This window comes from Thamnophis elegans, chromosome 11 (assembly GCF_009769535.1).
Source record: "Thamnophis elegans isolate rThaEle1 chromosome 11, rThaEle1.pri, whole genome shotgun sequence".
Lineage (NCBI taxonomy): Eukaryota > Metazoa > Chordata > Lepidosauria > Squamata > Colubridae > Thamnophis > Thamnophis elegans.
Window position 1 is genome coordinate 43643986 of NC_045551.1, and position 18359 is coordinate 43662344.

The window sequence follows — 18359 nt, forward strand, 5'->3', positions numbered from 1 at the left end:
CTGATAGAAGCTAATATTTGCTATAGTCCAATAGGAACAGTCCAATAAAAAATTAAACAGCTTTAAGTTGATATTGCTATTTTTGATACACTAATAAGAGTTCTAAACATTCTAAGTATTTCATGATCATCATCATCCTTTTTATAAAGACCCCAAAAACACAACTCCAATGATTTTAATATGAATAACAAGGATAGGAAATGTGTGTAGTAACTCCATCCAAAAGGAATGTTATTGTTAACATTATTATAATTAATTATTACCTCTGAAGCCTCTGTACTAGTTCAGACACCATGGTATCTGAAATTCCTGGGCAAGCTTCTTCAGCTAAATAAATAGCCTCTCTCAGTTCTTCTATGGAGCCCATGTTTCCCCCACAAGCTTGGCTTCTCTCTTTCAACTAAAAACCAGAAGAGGATTAGTTCTAAGCATCTGAAACATTTACAAAATAAATGCTTATGGATAAAAAAATAACACAGCTCTGTGCTTTGCCTAGAGATTGTGTGGAAACATACAGGATGCATATAAACCAGTGGTGAATTGCTCTTACCTTTGCTACTAGTATGCTGCTTGTGGTCCATTCGTGCACGCACCAGACGTGAGCTGCGCATGTGCACTCCACCACCCTGCGACACCCAGCTGTTTGTCGGAGGTCATGCAGCACTGCACGCTGTGTGCGCATGCACAATTAGCCCGGTTGCCTTAAAAACAGCTATGGAACGTGGGCGGGTGGGTGGGCCAAACCAGCCACCGTACCAGTACGGTGGATGCTGCTCCCGACTACTACCAGTATGGCCGTACCGGGCCGTACCGGCCAGAACCCACCACTGATATAAACTATTTTATAGAGTCTGAATAAGCCTTAAATCAATTCTAATTAGAAAATACATATTTTCTATGGAACTCTAAGGAAGGAAATGAGTTTTAAATTAGCAAGTGTTTGTTAATTTACCTAAGAGCCCATTTGATATCAAAATTTGGATGGCTTCTAATCAAAAATTAAAACAATGTCAAAAAAACAACATCATAAAAACCATACCAAAATCTATTAAAAACATAAGCATTAAAAACTTGGCATCAAGTTAAGCTTTCAACATGCAATAATTCATTAAATCTCCCTATACATCACAACAATTGAGCAGCTTCTCTTTCAAAAATGCTTGAAAGATTCGCTTATAAGAACAACTCTGACTGCATTAATTTTCCCCTATTTTCTCCCAACTTTTTCATACAATCTCTAAATGGGAGAAGGAAAGATTAATCCAATGATATTACCTCTGTGAATAATGGCGATATAATTGTAGATAAGCTTCGAGATGCAGGGCGCCTTTGAATGGTATTTTCCTTTCAGGAAAAAAAAAACATTGCAAATTAGTTAAGAGAGAATATAAAGACTTGTAAGAAGCCGGATTGCCTGTATAATTGCTTATTAAGTTCTTACGCTACACAAAAGATAATAGATGTATATCAAATTTTGTGCATGGCAAAGTGCCTGTTGGGATTGAACAATGCATTCAAACCTTAAACGAAAAATTAAGTGTAGCAAAATGCATATATCTGATGGAACTTTGGAATGAGCTGATGGAATGAGTCAGAAAGAGAAACAAAACAAGAGAAGGGAATACAAGAACATAGGTTCACACCCTGTTTGTATCACTGCTTCTCCCGCTCTCCCCCTCTCCAACAATAGCTCTTCAAATGCTTAATTAGGAATCTTTTGAACCGCATCTCAAGCTTTTCATAGGCATGGCTGGTCAACTATTCTCAAATCAGGTCTGAGAGTTTCAGAAGATTAAGCAGCGCCAGCATTCCCATTTCTTGGGAAAGGGGAGGTTGGGTGGAATTTGAGGATGATCAACATGCAACCTTTATTTTGACCCTCAAAAAGAGAAAAATACTGTTGCTGAAAACTTTTGCTAACTTTTCAACATGCTCTTGAGGAGGGAAAGACTTTGCTGCTAAACTGCAGTGGCAACAATCTAAGGATGCTTTGTTGCAGTGTTTTTCAAATTTGGCAAGTTTAAGATGTGTGAGTCAACTTCAAGGCAGACTACAAGTTTAAGATGCGTAGACATCAACTCCCAGAACTGAAGTCCACACATCTTAAACTTGCCCAATTTGAAAAACACTGCTTTAGGGACTGCAAAAACAGAGATATAGAGCAGTGTTTTTCAACCTTTTTTGTGCAAAGGCACACTTTTTTCATGAAAAAAATCATGAGGCACACCACCATTAGAAAATGTTAAAAAAATTTAACTCTGTGCCTATATTGACTATATATAAAGTAATTCTCCCACGGCACACCTTACACTATGTCACGGCACACTAGTGTGCCACGGCACTGTGGTTGAAAAACACTGATATAGAGACACTTGGGCTCATGGTGTTTTGGAGAACATAAGCAGACTCCCAGTTCTTTGGATTTCAGCCACTGATGCCCTTTCAACTTCTAAATATAATGGTAACTGTCCAGATTTTCTAACCTGCAGGATGAAGAACACTTAAGAGCTAACTACAGGTAATCGAACAATAATTCATACTGTATTTCATGCTGCTTTGCAGCCGCCAACCACTGTTGAGAAACTATTTGTCTCAAAGAAACAACAGCCTTGATTGGGTTTTACATTTGAGTTTTCAATCTGCATAGAGTTAGATACCGTATTTTTCGAAGTATAAGATGCACCAGAGTATAAGACACACCAAGATTTTGAAGAGGCAAATTAAAAAAAAGTTTTTGCACTCTGCAAACCTCCCCAAAATGGCCTGTTTTTTGCAAAAATGGGCCTTTTTTTTTAAAGGGCATAAATAGCCTTTAGGAGGCTTGTAAAGTGCTCCTGGGGGCTGGGGGCAAAATTGAGCAAAAAAACATCCCAATTTTTGCTCATTTCTGCCCTTTCCGGCACCCAGGAGCACTCTGGAAGGGTTCTAAAGGCTAAAGGCTATGCATGGCCATTTTGGTGAAAGGGGCGGGGTTTCAGGAGGCAAAAAATGCTGTATTCAGTGTATAAGACGCACCATATTTTCAGCCTCTTTTTTGAGGGAAAAAGCTGTGTCTTATACTCCGAGAAATACGGTACTCACAATTTAGAAGAGACCTCAAGATAAGGCAGCCATCAAAACAGTCATTACTGTTTAAAATACTGCATTAATGTCCCACAGTATTAATAATAGTAAAATACCTTGTTTCTTTCCCACTTGTAGAATTGGGTTGCTCCGTTCTCCAGATTCTTAGGATCTTTTTCTCGGATCGTGAATATCCAGTCACCCGAGTCACTGCCACCTGATGCCTGCTCATCTGTTTCCCTTTAACACAAATAAATTTCTGACATTTACAAGATGGTCTTGTTATTTATGATGAACTTGGTAACAGTACAAAACTGGCAGATTCAATGATATTTGAAGGCAACAACAAAAAACTAAATTATATTAGAAATAAAAATGAAACAAGAGATGCTTTTACTAATTAGGAATTAAGCTCCTTAATTTAGCTCAGATAACAACCTTTATATCACTTGGAAATTTGTAGGAAGCAAATTAAAGCAAACAAGCAATGTATTCATTTATCCCACCATCATTTGTCTTGATTAAAATGTTAATGTTTGTTCAAGTTAAAATAAGTCAAATCTGTGAGCAGAAGGAAAGATCTTTTAATAGCAAGTCAAAATTCTAAAAAATGTAGGATTCTGTATTTGACAAAGTAGACCACAACCTACTTCTTGTAAGCTAGAGAAATGTGGGATAGATAGCATTACCACTGGTGTATTTGTAACTGGCTAACAAAAAATACTCAACATGTAGTCCTCAAAGGAACTACATCCGCATGGAGGGAAGTAAGCAGTGGGGTACCCCCAAGGTTCTGTTTTAGGACTAGTGTTCTTCAATATCTTCAGAAACAATCTAGATGAGGGAACAGAAGGGAAACTCATCAAATCTGCAGATGACACCAAGCTGGCAGGAATAGCCAACAATCCAAAAGATAGGCTCAAGATCCACATAGGTCTCAACTGATTTGAATATTGGATCCTATCTAACAAAATGAAATTCAATCTAGATAAAAGGTTTTTCATGTAGTCAAGAAAAAAAACAATTGTACAGGTATAGACTAAGTCAAACATGGCTCAATGCCAGCAACTATGAGAGGGATCTTGGAATTCAATCACTTAAATATGAGCCAACAGCATGTGGCAGTGGCCAAAAAAGCCAATGCAATTGTAGGCTGCATTAATATAGAATCAAGATCATGTGAAGTATTAGTACCACTTTACAAAGCTTTAGTACAGCCACATTTGGAATACTCCATCCAGTTTTGGTCGCCGTAATATTTTTTAAAAAGTGTAGAGACTCTGGAAAGAGTGCAGAAAAGAGTAACAAAGATGATTGGGGACTGTAGATTAAGACATATGAAGTTGCAGAAACTTGTTATATCTAGTAAAAAGAAGAACTAGGAGAAATATAATAGCAGTATTCCAGTATTTCAGGGGTTATCACAAAGATAAGGAGGGTAAACTATTTTACAAAGCACCAGAAGGCAAGAAAAGAACCAGTGGATGGAAACTAATCAAAAAGAGAAGCTACCTAATATTAAAGAAATCAGTGGAATGTCTTGTCTTCAGAAGTTGTGGGTGCCCCATCACTGGAGGCTTTCAAGAAGAGACTGGACAGTCACTTGTCTCAAATTGTATAAACTCTCCTGCTTGTGCAGGGAGTTAGACTAGATGACCTCCAAAGTCCCATCCAACTGTCATTCTATGTCCTAAAGTCCCATCCAACTGTCATTCTATGTCCTATGTATCATATTTGTGAATACATGTTCAGTGCCCAAATATATAGCAATCAATTTGTTCTTTCAAATAGATTAAATAAATACAAGAAAGAATAACCGAACATTTATCCTGTTTTCTCCTTCCCACTATAGAGGATATATTTATTCCCTATATTTTTTCTCAAATGATAAGACCCATTTGCATGATTCATGATTAGAATCAGTAAGAAAGGGAATTGGATATGGCCAGTAGAAAGACTAAGATTATGGAGAAAGTCTCCAAGAGAAATTCAGGAAGACTTTCAAGACCTTTCAGAATCAGGGATGATGATAATAATTCAGTTTTTAATTTCTGTATATAAAGTTGTAACAGAATTGAGTTTTACATGAATGCTACAAAATGTTTCAGAGGATTAATTTCCCCTCAAAATGTCAAATAATCTTACAATTGCTTAATTAGTATGTTCAGATAAGGTAATGTATATACTCAAGTATAAGCCGAGTTTTTCAGCCCACTTTTTGGGCTGAAAAAAGCCGCCTCGGCTTATACTCGAGTCAGTGAAAAATTTGCCCGAAATGGAGGAGAAAAAGGGGCGGGGCCATGCCGCTGGGTGACGCTCGTGAATGGCCCGGCGCCCCTGTGAGTTTCCCCTCCCTCTGTGTCAGTTTGCCACGCAGCGCGCACCGCACCATCCCCCCTCCTCACGTTCTAATGTAATGCAGGGCTGTCTTACGATTCCCCTTCCTCCCCCTCCTGCCGCTCTGCAACGATGTCCCACCTCCTCCTTGTTATGGCAAGCAGCCACATAGCGATGTCCCACCTCCTCTGGTACAGTGATCCAATGATAGGAATCACTGTGCCGTGTGTCATAGGAGGCGGGACATCGCTCCCGCGGCTGCACGGGACATCATCATCACAGCGGGACATCAGCATCATGAGGTGAGTGAAGTATTTCATTGAATACACCGGTATTGTGTGATAATAATCTGTTATCCAGAGCAAATTTTTACAATGGCTACTGTATATTTAATGGGCACAGGCAGGCTGTATATGTTATTTATTTTTGAAATTTACCAGTAGCTGCTGCATTTCCCATCCTAGGCTTATACTCGAGTCAATAACTTTTCCAGTTTTTTGTGGTAAAATTAGGTGCCTCGGCTTATATTCGGGCCGGCCTATACTCGAGTATATACGGTAGTATTTCTCAGCCTTCACAACTTTTTAAGATGTGTGGACTTCACCTCCTAGAATTTCCCAGGCAGTCATGCAGAATTCTGAGAGTTGAAGTACTTAGAATTGCCAAGAATTAGAAACACTGAGATAAGGGATGAGATGTTCTAGATTTGTCTAAAACTTTGCATTCTTAGAATGGTAGAGTCTGCACATATTCATTGAACATACTTTTCGAGAACATTATGCCGGCTACATATCTTTTGCTACTTTTTATGAGATTGATTCAGAACACATCTAAGAATAGACTTCTGAACGCTCACTATGAATCTCATCCGTCATATCTTAAAAGTACTCCTTCATCCTCAAACACCAAATTGATAACTTTTAGGTTTACACTCACCCATCTGAATCTTCAGAGCTGGAATTATCATGATTCTGCTCGGCCTTCCATCTTTTATGTCTGTCAATGAGATCTGTCAAGTAGGAAGTTTTCTTTGCATTTCGTATTATAAATTTGTGCTTCAGGAGTTCTTTGGCCGTTGGTCTCTTAAAAATAGAATGTAAGTTTCTTTACTAAACTGAGGTCAGTTACAATATGGCTAAATGTATTTGGTTGGTTGGTTATTTATTTATTTATATAATTTATTGGCCGCCCATCTTGGTAACAGTGGTAAGAGTTTCTACAAATTTTGAAGCAATGGAGAGGGAAAATGAATAAAAATAAAAGAGACATTACTTGCATAGCTCTTTGTTATCAGTCCTATTGATCTCACCTCTATCCATTTATCCATGTCTCAGAACTTCATATATTCATAAAATGAAAAATTGTTCTGCAATTGTTCTTTATAGAATAACTTATGTATAATTTATTTTTCTTACTAAAAGTACATTTTTCATATAATGGAAAAGTACCATTTATTCAAGAAGTAATTATGTTTATGTTGAATTTACATTATATTGTTTTCATTCTTGCAGCAAATTAAGCAGATAAACTCCCAGGAGCTTCACTTTTTGTTTAAAATGTGGAATAAGAAACTATCAATGCTGTAAATTAAGACAGGGTATTTCTAGATTTTTTTTTTCTTTACAATTGAATCAGACATACAGGAATCTCTGTACAAAGCGTAGAAAGAAAATACATATTTTTCCAAGTGAAAAAAACAGTCCAATTTGTCTCATGTAATGAATCTGAAATGTTATCATTACCAGCACTTACTACTTCACATTCTTATTGATATTATTTCATTTTCATGAATTTCTGTAAATGTAAGTTTTGCATAAACTCTATTTATGCAACTATATTTGAATATATTTTTCCATCTTTCCCCAATCAGTTTATTTCTTGAGTTGGAATATTTATTTCAGGTTTTAATTGCCTTTTGTATCATTAAAAATATATTATTAATATTTTGTAATCCTTTTTTTCATTTCCCGGTTTTGGGGAAGGAGGATTTCTGAAACTAGAAAAAATAAAAATGTTTTTATTTTAGACATTCACAGTTTCAATCTTTCCAAAGTTTTCAATTATGGAACAGTTCCAAATATCCTCACTATTTTATTCAGAACCTGAACAAAACTGTAGGACAGAAGTAAAACTTACAGCAAGCTGCAAAAGCCATTGATAGAATGGGTTTGAAGTAGTGCCAAACTGAGAAACCCCGGACTAAAGTATAAAATGTATACTTTAGAAGAAGATACTACTTACTTAAAACCAACATAAAAACATAAAACATATTTAGATTTAACTCTTAAGATAGTATACCTTTTATTTTTAAAATAAAATGTTAACTGGCATGAAAATTCATGTAGGGCTCTGAAAACCAAACACGGAGACAGCTCTTCTGCTGTTACAACTGTGGCCCACAGAGTCCTCTCTGCGGGCACGCCAGCTATTGCCCCAACCCAGCTCCAACGTGCATGCATGTGTGCCTCCCGCCAGCCAGCTGGTCTTTGTGTCTCTACCATGCATGCGCAAGGGGCAGAGCGCATGCGAGGGACATGCAGGGTGGGGTGGGGGCATTCGCATTGCATTTTGGTGCCTCGTGCAGCACCCCATTTTGGCTTCCAGGTTGGTGCAGGAGGCCTTCAGGGCCCAAAATGTGGTGCGGGGGTGGCATGTGACACCACCACCCCTATTTTGGCCCTGAAAAGCCTCCTGCACCAACCTGGAAGCCAAAAATGGGTGTTAGCGGCAGGGCGCATGCGTGGGGGAGCACGGAGGGGGCACTTTCGACAAAAAGATTAGCCATCACTGTGTTATAACATGCAGAGACAGCCACCAACATCTAGTAACTTACAAAGCTGGGATCTTTGTTCAAGCAGGCCTCAACGAACTCCTTTAATGGTTTGCTGTAGTTTCCTTCCAACGTTGGTGGGTTGTTCTTTGGGATCAGAAATAAAACTTTCATTGGGTGCAGTTCGGAATGTGGTGGCTCTCCTTTCGCAAGCTCTATGGCCGTTATGCCCAGGGACCATATATCTGCCTATTAACAGAGGGAGAAATTTATAATTTGACCGAAATGCAAAAGTGAAATCATTTACATGTTTCCTATCTTTTTTTTTTACCAACTATTCATTTTCAAATGTACCTGTTTTCCTCTCTGCTTCTTAACTTTAGCCACAAAAGCAGCTGCTTGGAAAGAAACGCCCAGGGTTGCAAGCTTGAGTAAAGTGAGATTGTCTTTTACATTAACCTCAATCAAGGAACACCATATTAATGAAAAAGATGAAAAAGAGTTTTAGCCAAGGTTAGTAAAGGCAAAGATTCCCCTCGCACATATGTGCTAGTCATTCCCGACTCTAGGGGGCGGTGCTCATCCCCATTTCAAAGCTGAAGAGCCAGCGCTGTCCGAAGACGTCTCCAAGGTCATGTGGCCAGCATGACTAAATGCTGAAAGTGCACAGAACGCTGTTATCTTCCCCCTAAAGGTTTTCTATTTTTCTATTTGCATTTTTACATGCTTTCAAACTACTAGGTTGGCAGAAGCTGGGACAAGTATCGGGAGCTCACTCTGTTATGCGGCACTAGGGATTCGAACAGCTAACTGCCGACCTTCTGATTGATAAGCTCAGTGTCTTAGCCACTGAGCCACCGCATCCGTTTAGCAAAGGGTAGAAATGGATTAATATACACATTTCACAGAGGTCAAAAATCTACTTCTCTTAGTAGACCCAATCTCACAACTTTTTGTACCTTCTAGAAATGAATCAACTGTTCGATGCTCTCCAGGATTTTTTTTTATCATGAGCAACCTACATAAATGGCAGCTACAAAAGAATTTTTGTCGTCAGTCACCTATCAGGTGATATAAAAGCTGCATTATTTTAGCTGGTACAAAAAGTAACAGTTAATGATAATGGAGAATATTTGTAAGTCAAGGTTGGAGGCGTCCTTGGTGGTCTCTGAGCTTGTTTTTTGGATATGTTTCATTACCCTAACTAGGTAACATCACCAGTGCTCTGATGATATTACCTAGTTAGGATAAAGAAATGTCTGCAAGAAAACAAGCAAGCTCAGAGAGCACTAAGGGCCCCCCAGTAGCACTTAACAATAACTAAAGAATTGAGTTTATTTCCATTTCAAATTTTAGATCATCGTCAAGCATTTATTCATGTCATCCATCCTTCTGAAGAACCTGCCTACAGCATCCACTGTTATTCTTTGCCAGAGCACCTACCAATCTATTCAAAATGAAGAAAGTAATTTTAATATATTAGGGATAGTTCTCATGACACACCAAGTAAAGTCAATGAAGATGTTAGGAAAGAAGGGACTCCTGGAAGAATGTTTTACATACTATATCCATTTTTAATAATAGTCTTTATTTCAAATAAAAATGTACTGGAATCACTCTTCTGTAAAGGTCACCTACTGTTCTTTTACATGGACTAGCTCTCAAACTCCTACAATTTTCTGCCACTCAGTTTCTAAAGTATTCTGGAATCTGACTGTAAGCAGAACGCAAACAAGGGGAAATAGCAATAGCACTTAGACTTATATACTCCTTCATAGTGCTTTTACAGCCCTCTCTAAGTGGTTTACAGAGTCAGTATATTGCCCCCAACAATCTGGGTCCTTCCACCTCGGAAGGATGGAAGGCTGAGTCAACCTTGAGCCAGTGAGATGTGAACTGCCAAACTGCAGCTAGCAGTCAGCTGAAGTAGCCTGCAGTACTGCACTCTAACCACTGTGACACCAATGTGGAAAAGGCACATCTTTTCCAGCATTCCCATATCATTCCACATGTGGAAATTACAATTAGAAACCCCGGGATGGCCATGCTCTCTTTTATAAAAATTCCCACAGATGAGTTGCCAAAATGCACATCTGCACATCACCTCACAGTGCCAAATATGTTTCTGTCTGAGTGATGCATGAAAATATTAAGTAGCATATTAATCTTACCTTTGAATCATAAGCAGATTGCTTTATTACTTCTGGTGCCATCCAAAATGGTGTGCCCACAAATGTGTTTCTCTTTATTTGTGTATCAGTTAATTGTCCAGCTACACCAAAGTCTGCTAGCTTGACTTCTCCTTGTTCTGAGAGGAGCACATTAGCAGCTAGAAAATATTTTAGAAGAAATTTGTAATTGGAAAAATTAAGCTTAAGTTGTTAAAATGCTAACAAAGCCCCAATAGGTTTTTTTTACCTTTAATATCTCTATGAATTTTCTTTTCTGAATGCAAATAATCGAGTCCTTTCAGAATCTCTCTTAATATTGTAGCAATCTGGATTTCATCCAGCGAACCTGGTTCTAACTAGAATAAAATACATTATTTTCAGACAAAAGGCCAAATAATTAATGATCAATAACTTAAAACACTGAAGTCCAATAAAGTTCATTTTTATTTATTCTAATTTTATTTATATTTGTTGTAATGCTCAACAATTCGGCCAGATCCAGAGATATCAACTGGCACAAAATCACCCAGAAGCATACTTGGCTGAGAATGTACTTGAATTTAGGTCCTCCAGATTTAACATGTTAATCCCTCAAATATTTATTTTTGGGAGAACAAACACGCAGATTTCTATGAGGCCCATCTATGAATAGAATTGCAAGGTATGGTTTGGAGGCGAAAGACCCATCCATCTGCACTTTTGATTAGAAAAATAAAAGCTGTAATTGGATACCCATAAGCTTTAAATGCACTTTCAAACACGTTTCCAATATTATTCAACCAAGATTCTTTTCAATAATGTATATATAATTCTTCCTTACGACATGAATAATTAAAATTCTGTTTGTGAAGTTTACAGTTCAGTGGCCGAAGATCGATTTTTATGATGTACATAAGACATAAAATCTGCAAGACAATATTTAAAAATTCAGATGAATTATAGAAATTGTAATAAAAACTGGTTACTTACAAGGTCAAGGGCAGAGCCACCACCAAGGTATTCCATTATTATCCATAATTTTGTGTCCTGTTATGTATACAAATTGACATTCAAATAATGATAAAACTAACATCATCATAATTTTAAGTGTTTACTACATTATGCCTGCCTCTTACTGTATCTGTACTTAATAACTCAAAGAAAGCACATAGAGAATAATAAAATAAATATGATTTGCCACCATAAATAATGGCTTGTCACTGTAAAATAAATAAACGGATGTACCAGTTGCAGGTAGTTCTCAACATACAACCACAGCTACGATTGGAGCTTCCGTTGCTAAGCAAAGTGGTTGTTAATTGAGTCATGTCTGATTTCGCAATCCTTTTTGCCACAGTATAGCAAATCACCGTGATTGTTCAGTGAAGCTTATGGTCATTAATCATATCCAGCTTCTCCCATTGCTTTTGCTTTTTTGGAAGCTGGCTGGGAAGATTGCAAGTGACAATCACATGACCTTGAGATACTGCAAACATCATAAAATCCATGCCAGGTATCAAAGTCCTGAATTTTCATCATATAGGTCAGGGGTCAGCAACCTTAACACTCAAAGAGCCATTTGGACCCATTTCCCACAGAAAAGAAAACGCTGGGAGCCACAAATTTCTATTTCCTGAGTGCCCCCAAAACCAGCATATGTATTTACGTTTACATTTACGTTTATTAGGATTTGTATGCCGTCCACTCTCGAGAGACTCAGGGCGGCTTACAGATAAAGCAGGGAGGGGGAACATATAAAAATTAAAAAGAACAGACATTAAAATTGCACAACATTCATATAACTTAAAGTGGGGCCTGCTGGAACAGCCAGATCTTAATCGCTTTGCGGAAGGCCGGAATAGTAGTAAGGGTCCGGATCTCCACGGGGAGGTCGTTCCATAGGGCCAGAGCAGCTACAGAGAAGGCCCTTCCCCGGGGAGTCGCCAGCCGACATTGATCGGCAGATGGAATCCGGAGGAGGCCTAATCTGTGTGATCTTATAGGTCTCTGGGAGGTAAATGGCAGGAACCTGAATTAAAGGTTCTGTTTTCTTCTGAAACTTTTCTTTTCTTGGATTTATCCATGGTTGGCCTACTGGGGATCGAAAAGCTCAATAAATTGTGAGCTGACGGGTGTCGCACATTGGCGGTTGTAACACATATTTTTAGCGACAGGGAGCCGCAGCAGAGGGACGAAAGAGCCACATGTGGCTCCAGAGCCGCAAATTGCTGACCCCTGATATAGGTGAAGCACTGTGAAGGTCAGTCAGTAAGTGCAAGGACCAGTCAAAAGTAACAATTTTCGGCACCACATTAATTTTGTACAAGCTTAGCAGGTCTTATAGAATTAAAGGAACTTGGAACTTACAACAAGCCCTCAAAAATAAAGCAGTTCTACTATACAACAGAAGCAACTAAAAAAAATCTAGATTTCTAAAGCACAGAATGTTTTTCTCTTCTGCCAAATAATCCTTAGTTACAAGTCCTAATTTAAGTGATGAGATGCAAACACGCTTTGGACTGAAAATGCCTTCTCTAAAGAATTTGTATTTTAAGCAACAGAGAAGCCTTAGTGTGAAAAAGTGAGCTGCCCTGTCATCTCATTCTCTGGCTTTGGCCTTTCACTTGCCCTTGGTCTCAGATGAGAAGGAAGACCAGCAGGAGGCCAGGCAGACAAAGGAGGAAAGCAGCCAGATAGGGTGGAGAAAGGGCAAGACACTTCAGAGAAAGTGTAAGCTGGCTGAGTCACCTTAAGGTGGAAGAACCTATGGATGGGTGTGAACATGGTTCATTTCTGCAAATTTGTGGTTTTGATGGGGGGGGGGTTCTTTAGGTTGAGCCATATACTAAGTATGCACTAGGGCAGTGATGGCTAACCTTTTGCAGACTGAGTGCCCAAAGCGCATGTGTATATGTGCGCAAATACGCTCATGTGTGTCCGAATCAAAATTCAATCTGTGTGCAGCCCCCATGCATGTGCCCTGCCCCCCACTCACATGCCCTTCCCCCTGCTCATGCGCAGCAGAGACCCGAAGACCAGCTGGCTGGTGGGAGGCGCATGCTCATGTGCAGTGGAGCTGAACTGGGGCGATGGCTCGCGTGCCCATAGAGAGGGCACTACGTGCCACCTCTGGCACACGTGCCATAAGTTTGCCATCACAACCTTAGGGGAGTACGAACTGTGTGGAGTCTCTTGCATTAATCATGTATCATTTTTAGCAGCTGTACAGAAAAAGCATCTGCACTGCTTTATTGATCTACAAAACAGCCATTCACTGCACTACTTGTTACAATCAAAAGAACAGTATTAGAAATGGCTCTATGGTTGGGTTTCAAAGTTGAAAAATTCAATGAAATGCCATCTATTTTGTAAATGGTAAAGTGGAATTATGGCATTAAAATACGTGCAGGCTAATATAAAGCAAATAAGAAGCTGGAAGAGACCTAAATCAATACAAAGCTGTAATAAACTATCATTCCAATGGCAAGAGATCAAGTAATTTTTGCTTATTTTCTTTCTTAGCATAATATGAGTGAAGACTGCTCAGAGTTCTGATCACATCATCATATGGGTAAAGCTTTAGTATCATTTAAAGAAAAAAAAAAGCAAATTTCTTTAAAGCCTATTTACTATGGCTTCAGAAAAATAGGAGAAAAGACCTAGAACAGGGCTGTCAAACTCACAGCATCATAACGGTGTCACATTACATATCGCAATTTTTCCCTCTTTGCTAAACCGGGCGTGGGCGTGGCCAGCACGTGACGCATCCAGCCTGTGGCCCACGAGTTTGACAGTCCTGGCCTAGGAGATGGATTTATTCTATTTCCTTCCTTCTGCATCTATACGTACTAGAGCACCTCTCTCACAGGACTTTACTCTATCCATCTAATGAAGAGGACATGAACCACAAAATAAGATGTCCCAAGACTCCTTGTTCTGTTTTTATTGAAAGGATCTAATCCCTGCCAAGAAATGATTCCAGTTTTTCAGCTATGTTAGAGAAAAAAACTATTGAACCTAAGAACTGAGACCATGGCAATAAATTGCCTTGATTTTTAATGATCAAGTGTTTTGTTTTGTTTGGTATGGCATTGCATTGTTCAACAAAAATCTCTACATCTTTAGTAACTTGACAATACAAAAACTCAATGGCGAAAAAAATCAGGTTCTAAAGTCATAGTCAATTCTAGGATTTTTTTTTTTTTTGACATTACAACTTAAAGCCTTACATAGGTTTGCTTGTCCATCTACTCTCACTTCAGTTTTCGTGATTTTCACAATCTGAATTAGGAAGGTAATGTTTTTCTCTATTCTTCTCCACAGCTAAATCACTGATCTGGAAAACCTCGCCAATCTACAGCAATTGGCCAAAAATATACCAGTACATTCAAATTTATTTTAGCCTGTTCTGCACTAAAGAACATGTCCAACAAACTTTAATTGAATTCTTTCAGATTGACTTAGTCCATTAAGCTACAGCTAAAAGCAGCTTCAGGACACTTACACCTCTCAGTTCAAGGGCATTCAGTACCGAAATTAAAAAGTAGCCAGTGCTAGGCAGAATTCTTGTTCTTGAAGGTGACATTTGTAATGACTTAAAATATCTGCATCCTCAATTCAGTAAATAAGGATTCTGAAAACTACCATGTTTCCCTGAAAATAAGATAGGGTCTTATTTTCTTTTGATCCTTGAAATAACTGCTTGGCCTTATTTTTATGGAGGTCTTATTACTTTTGAGGTGCAGGAGGCGGCGAGCATAGTCACCTCATGGCTGCTGCTGTGTTGCAATATTTTTGGGGAGGGCTTATTTTAGCGCAGGAGCTCAAAAGCCTGATTGGGCTTATTAGGGAGGTCTTATTTTCAAGGAAACAGAATAAAATTACTAAAACAGGGGCTGGCAACAGCATTCCCTTAGAGCAGGGGTGTCAAGCTCGCAGCCCAAGGGCCAGATGCGTCATGCGCTGGCCACCCCATCCCTGGTTTAGCGATACATCGCATGATGACAATGTGACACCACAAATTTGACCGTGGCACGACAAAACCGCGCTCGTCAAAATAGCGGTGATAAAACCGTGTCGCTAAAGCCGCGACATCATCACTGCCGCGACAACAGCGCGGCGACAGACGGGCGCTTTAAAACAGCGCGGCGGCAGAAAGCCGATTTAAATTAAGGTAAGGGTTAGGATTAGGTTTAGGGGTTTGCTTTAGGGTTAGGTTTAGGGTTAGGGTTAGGTTAGGGTTAGGTTTAGGTTTAGGGTTAGGTTTAGGGTGCTGAGTGCTTCGGAAGGCGCGGATTTGCCCTCCACTGTTATGTCATCGCGGTAGGGTCGCGTTTTTCCTTAGCGCTTCGGATGGTGCGGATTTGCCCTCCGTACTTATGTCGGCGCGGATAAGGGCTTCGCGGTTTTGTGGTGGAACCAAATTTGACATTCCTACCCTAGAGATTCAGATTCATGATCCTATTAGTCTTTCACAAAGCATGGAAGACGTGGAAGTCTTTCTCCAGATTTGGGTCAGAAGGTTAGCTGAATTCTGTTGTTACTGATGTGTTTTTTTTATCAACGGAGACACTGTTCACCCTTGAGCAATGGGCTTATGGTTTTCAAGTTTTTAAATCTTGTATGCAAGTCACCTGTGTGAGATGGGCAGTCATATAAATAAATAATAGCCTGTATGCAATCCTAAAATCTATTCTTCAGTTTCCAAAACACAGCTTCCTAGAGCATACTCCACATTTTAAAGTCAGGATGACTTAACCCATTTTTTTTAAGAAGACGACTGCATCTCTTGGAAACAGGTGCAATAAACACATTTGGTTGTGTGGTTGTGCGCTTCCACAATAAAGGATGTGTGGCAAGACTTCTTTGAGAAACACATACTCTTCATGACACATCTACTAAAGAAATGATTTCACAGGAATTTAATATTTGGCTTCTGCCACCTTAGAATAACTTCAGTACTACTATTAGATATATGCATATATGTGTGTACGAGTATCACATACATACATACAAAGTTTACTTTAGTCTCTATTCTCAATTTATGAATTTTGGCTCAGGGAAATTCTGGAGCTTTTCGTGTAACATTTTTACAAAAGCAAAATGCAGATTAACTAATATTTTGGATTACAAAAAGTGGATTTGTGTTTCAAAAACAGGAACAGTTTCTTGTAATAATAAACTCAAAATAGAATGTTAAAAATCCACAGAAATATAAGCATCTGCAGAGAAGAGCCTGTTTTGCCAGAAGAACAAGTAAAACCTGTGTTTGTTCAGTTGCTGTTGAAGCTGCAATGAGGTCAAACAGAACAGGAAAAAAGGGAACAGCAAGCATTTATGAAAACTTCTAAGTTCTGATAGGGTGATTCAGCAGGACATCAAGAATTAATGCCAAATGTGAACGCTGTTTTATTTCAAATCCAAGTGCCAGTATGGTCTTTTCATAACTTGATGTGAAAAACCTCTTCTTCTCTAAGACTGAATTAACTTTGTCAATAATTGCGCAGTAACTTAAAACATTAAAAAGGTTTGGAAACTGAAAAAGTTATACATGTTCGATCATTTTACCTAACAATGCCCTTGAGATATTGGTATTTCTTTGAGGGGAAATACAGATCAACTTCCAATTTATCTTCTGAATGCTAATCCTTAGTGCTAGATATATAAAATATACTTGCAAGAAAAGAAATATTAGTGTCTGTCATGTAGCTACAAGGTCAACCACAAGGGAAAATGCACATTTTAACAAACAATGAAGAATATATTTGGCAAACCAAATTCTAACATAACTTACAGTTGGGAGACAAATAAGGAAGCTGTAACACAAATAGCTTCAATGTGATAGGAAAGTAATATCCATATGAATGTTTTATCAGTAACATCAGTCAATTTGTTAAACTGGATTCTTAGTCAAACTTTAAATTTTATCTACATTATCACTGCATACAAATCACTATAAAATACCTCATCTGTCTAAACAACATAGTTTTACATTTCTGTATCTTTCTATATTACAGTAAAATCTAACATACAGATAGGGAGCTGTAGACTTTAAAATTATAGTCTTTATGCATGACTATTACATACCATACAATTGTTGCTGTTTCTTTTTAAGGATTTCAAAATTTGTGGCCTGTAACAAAATTGGCCAAAAGTGGAGCCAGCTCTCCCATTCAGACATTTTCAATCTCATAACTCATTGGGCAATTATTTCTGTGCTACTTTTCAGTTACAGCATTCGGCTTTTATTGACAGATGTCATTTCTTTCCTCTTTTTGCTACAAATATGGCAATATTCCATTAAAGGTAGTCTTATACCAGCAACTCTGTAGCTAAGCAAAAGATTGAGTTATGATGTCATTTCCCATTTGGTCATTAAGCAAATCACCATGGGTTATTAAGCAAGACATCAGGTAACCATGACTTGTGATTTTACTGCCGCCTTCTCCATTGATTTGTTAGAAGCTGGTTGTTAAGTGCACAAATAGAAATCAAATTACCACGGGACACTGTAGCAGTCATAAATGTGAGGAATGATTGCAAAAGTACTTTTTCAGTACCATCATAACTTTGAACCTTCACTAAACATAGTCATTAAGCGAGGTATACCTATAATACAATCCCACAATCAACCCTACATGACCAACCCAACAAATTTGGAAAGTATCTACTGTACTTCCAACTGGAATAAAATCAACCATATATCCACAGAAAAGCAAAAAATAAAAAGGAAAATAAGCAAAAACAAACTACACCATAATCAAGATAATGCTAAATTTGTAACAGTTCATTTATTTCAGGGGTGTCAAACTCAAGGCCCACGCTTGGATCTGGCCCACGGGGTCGCCTGGAAACAGCGAAAGACTGGCCCGTGGTGCCTCTGCCATAAAAAATGGAGCTTAGGCGCACTGCACGTGGTCCTTCCGAGCGCCATTTTCAGCTGCAACGGCCTCATGCAACCCACTGCCAACGAAAACGTCCATGTCCACCCTGGCCACACCCCCGGCCCACCCAAGGTCAAACACCGCCCTGAGGTGGCC

At 38.7% G+C, this 18359-nt stretch overlaps 1 protein-coding gene across 1 annotated transcript in view; it reads right to left on the reverse strand.

Annotated features, from left to right (window-relative positions):
• The window catches only part of STK24 (serine/threonine kinase 24), a 34884-nt gene that overhangs the window by 4275 nt on the left and 12250 nt on the right, over positions 1-18359 (reverse strand). The window contains exons 3-10 of the mRNA XM_032226669.1: positions 11311-11367; positions 10589-10697; positions 10342-10499; positions 8234-8419; positions 6337-6482; positions 3180-3303; positions 1276-1344; positions 264-400 (exon numbers count right to left, since the gene is read on the reverse strand). Coding sequence (XP_032082560.1) covers positions 264-400; positions 1276-1344; positions 3180-3303; positions 6337-6482; positions 8234-8419; positions 10342-10499; positions 10589-10697; positions 11311-11367 — 986 coding nt within the window. The remainder of the gene's footprint in view (positions 1-263; positions 401-1275; positions 1345-3179; positions 3304-6336; positions 6483-8233; positions 8420-10341; positions 10500-10588; positions 10698-11310; positions 11368-18359) is intronic.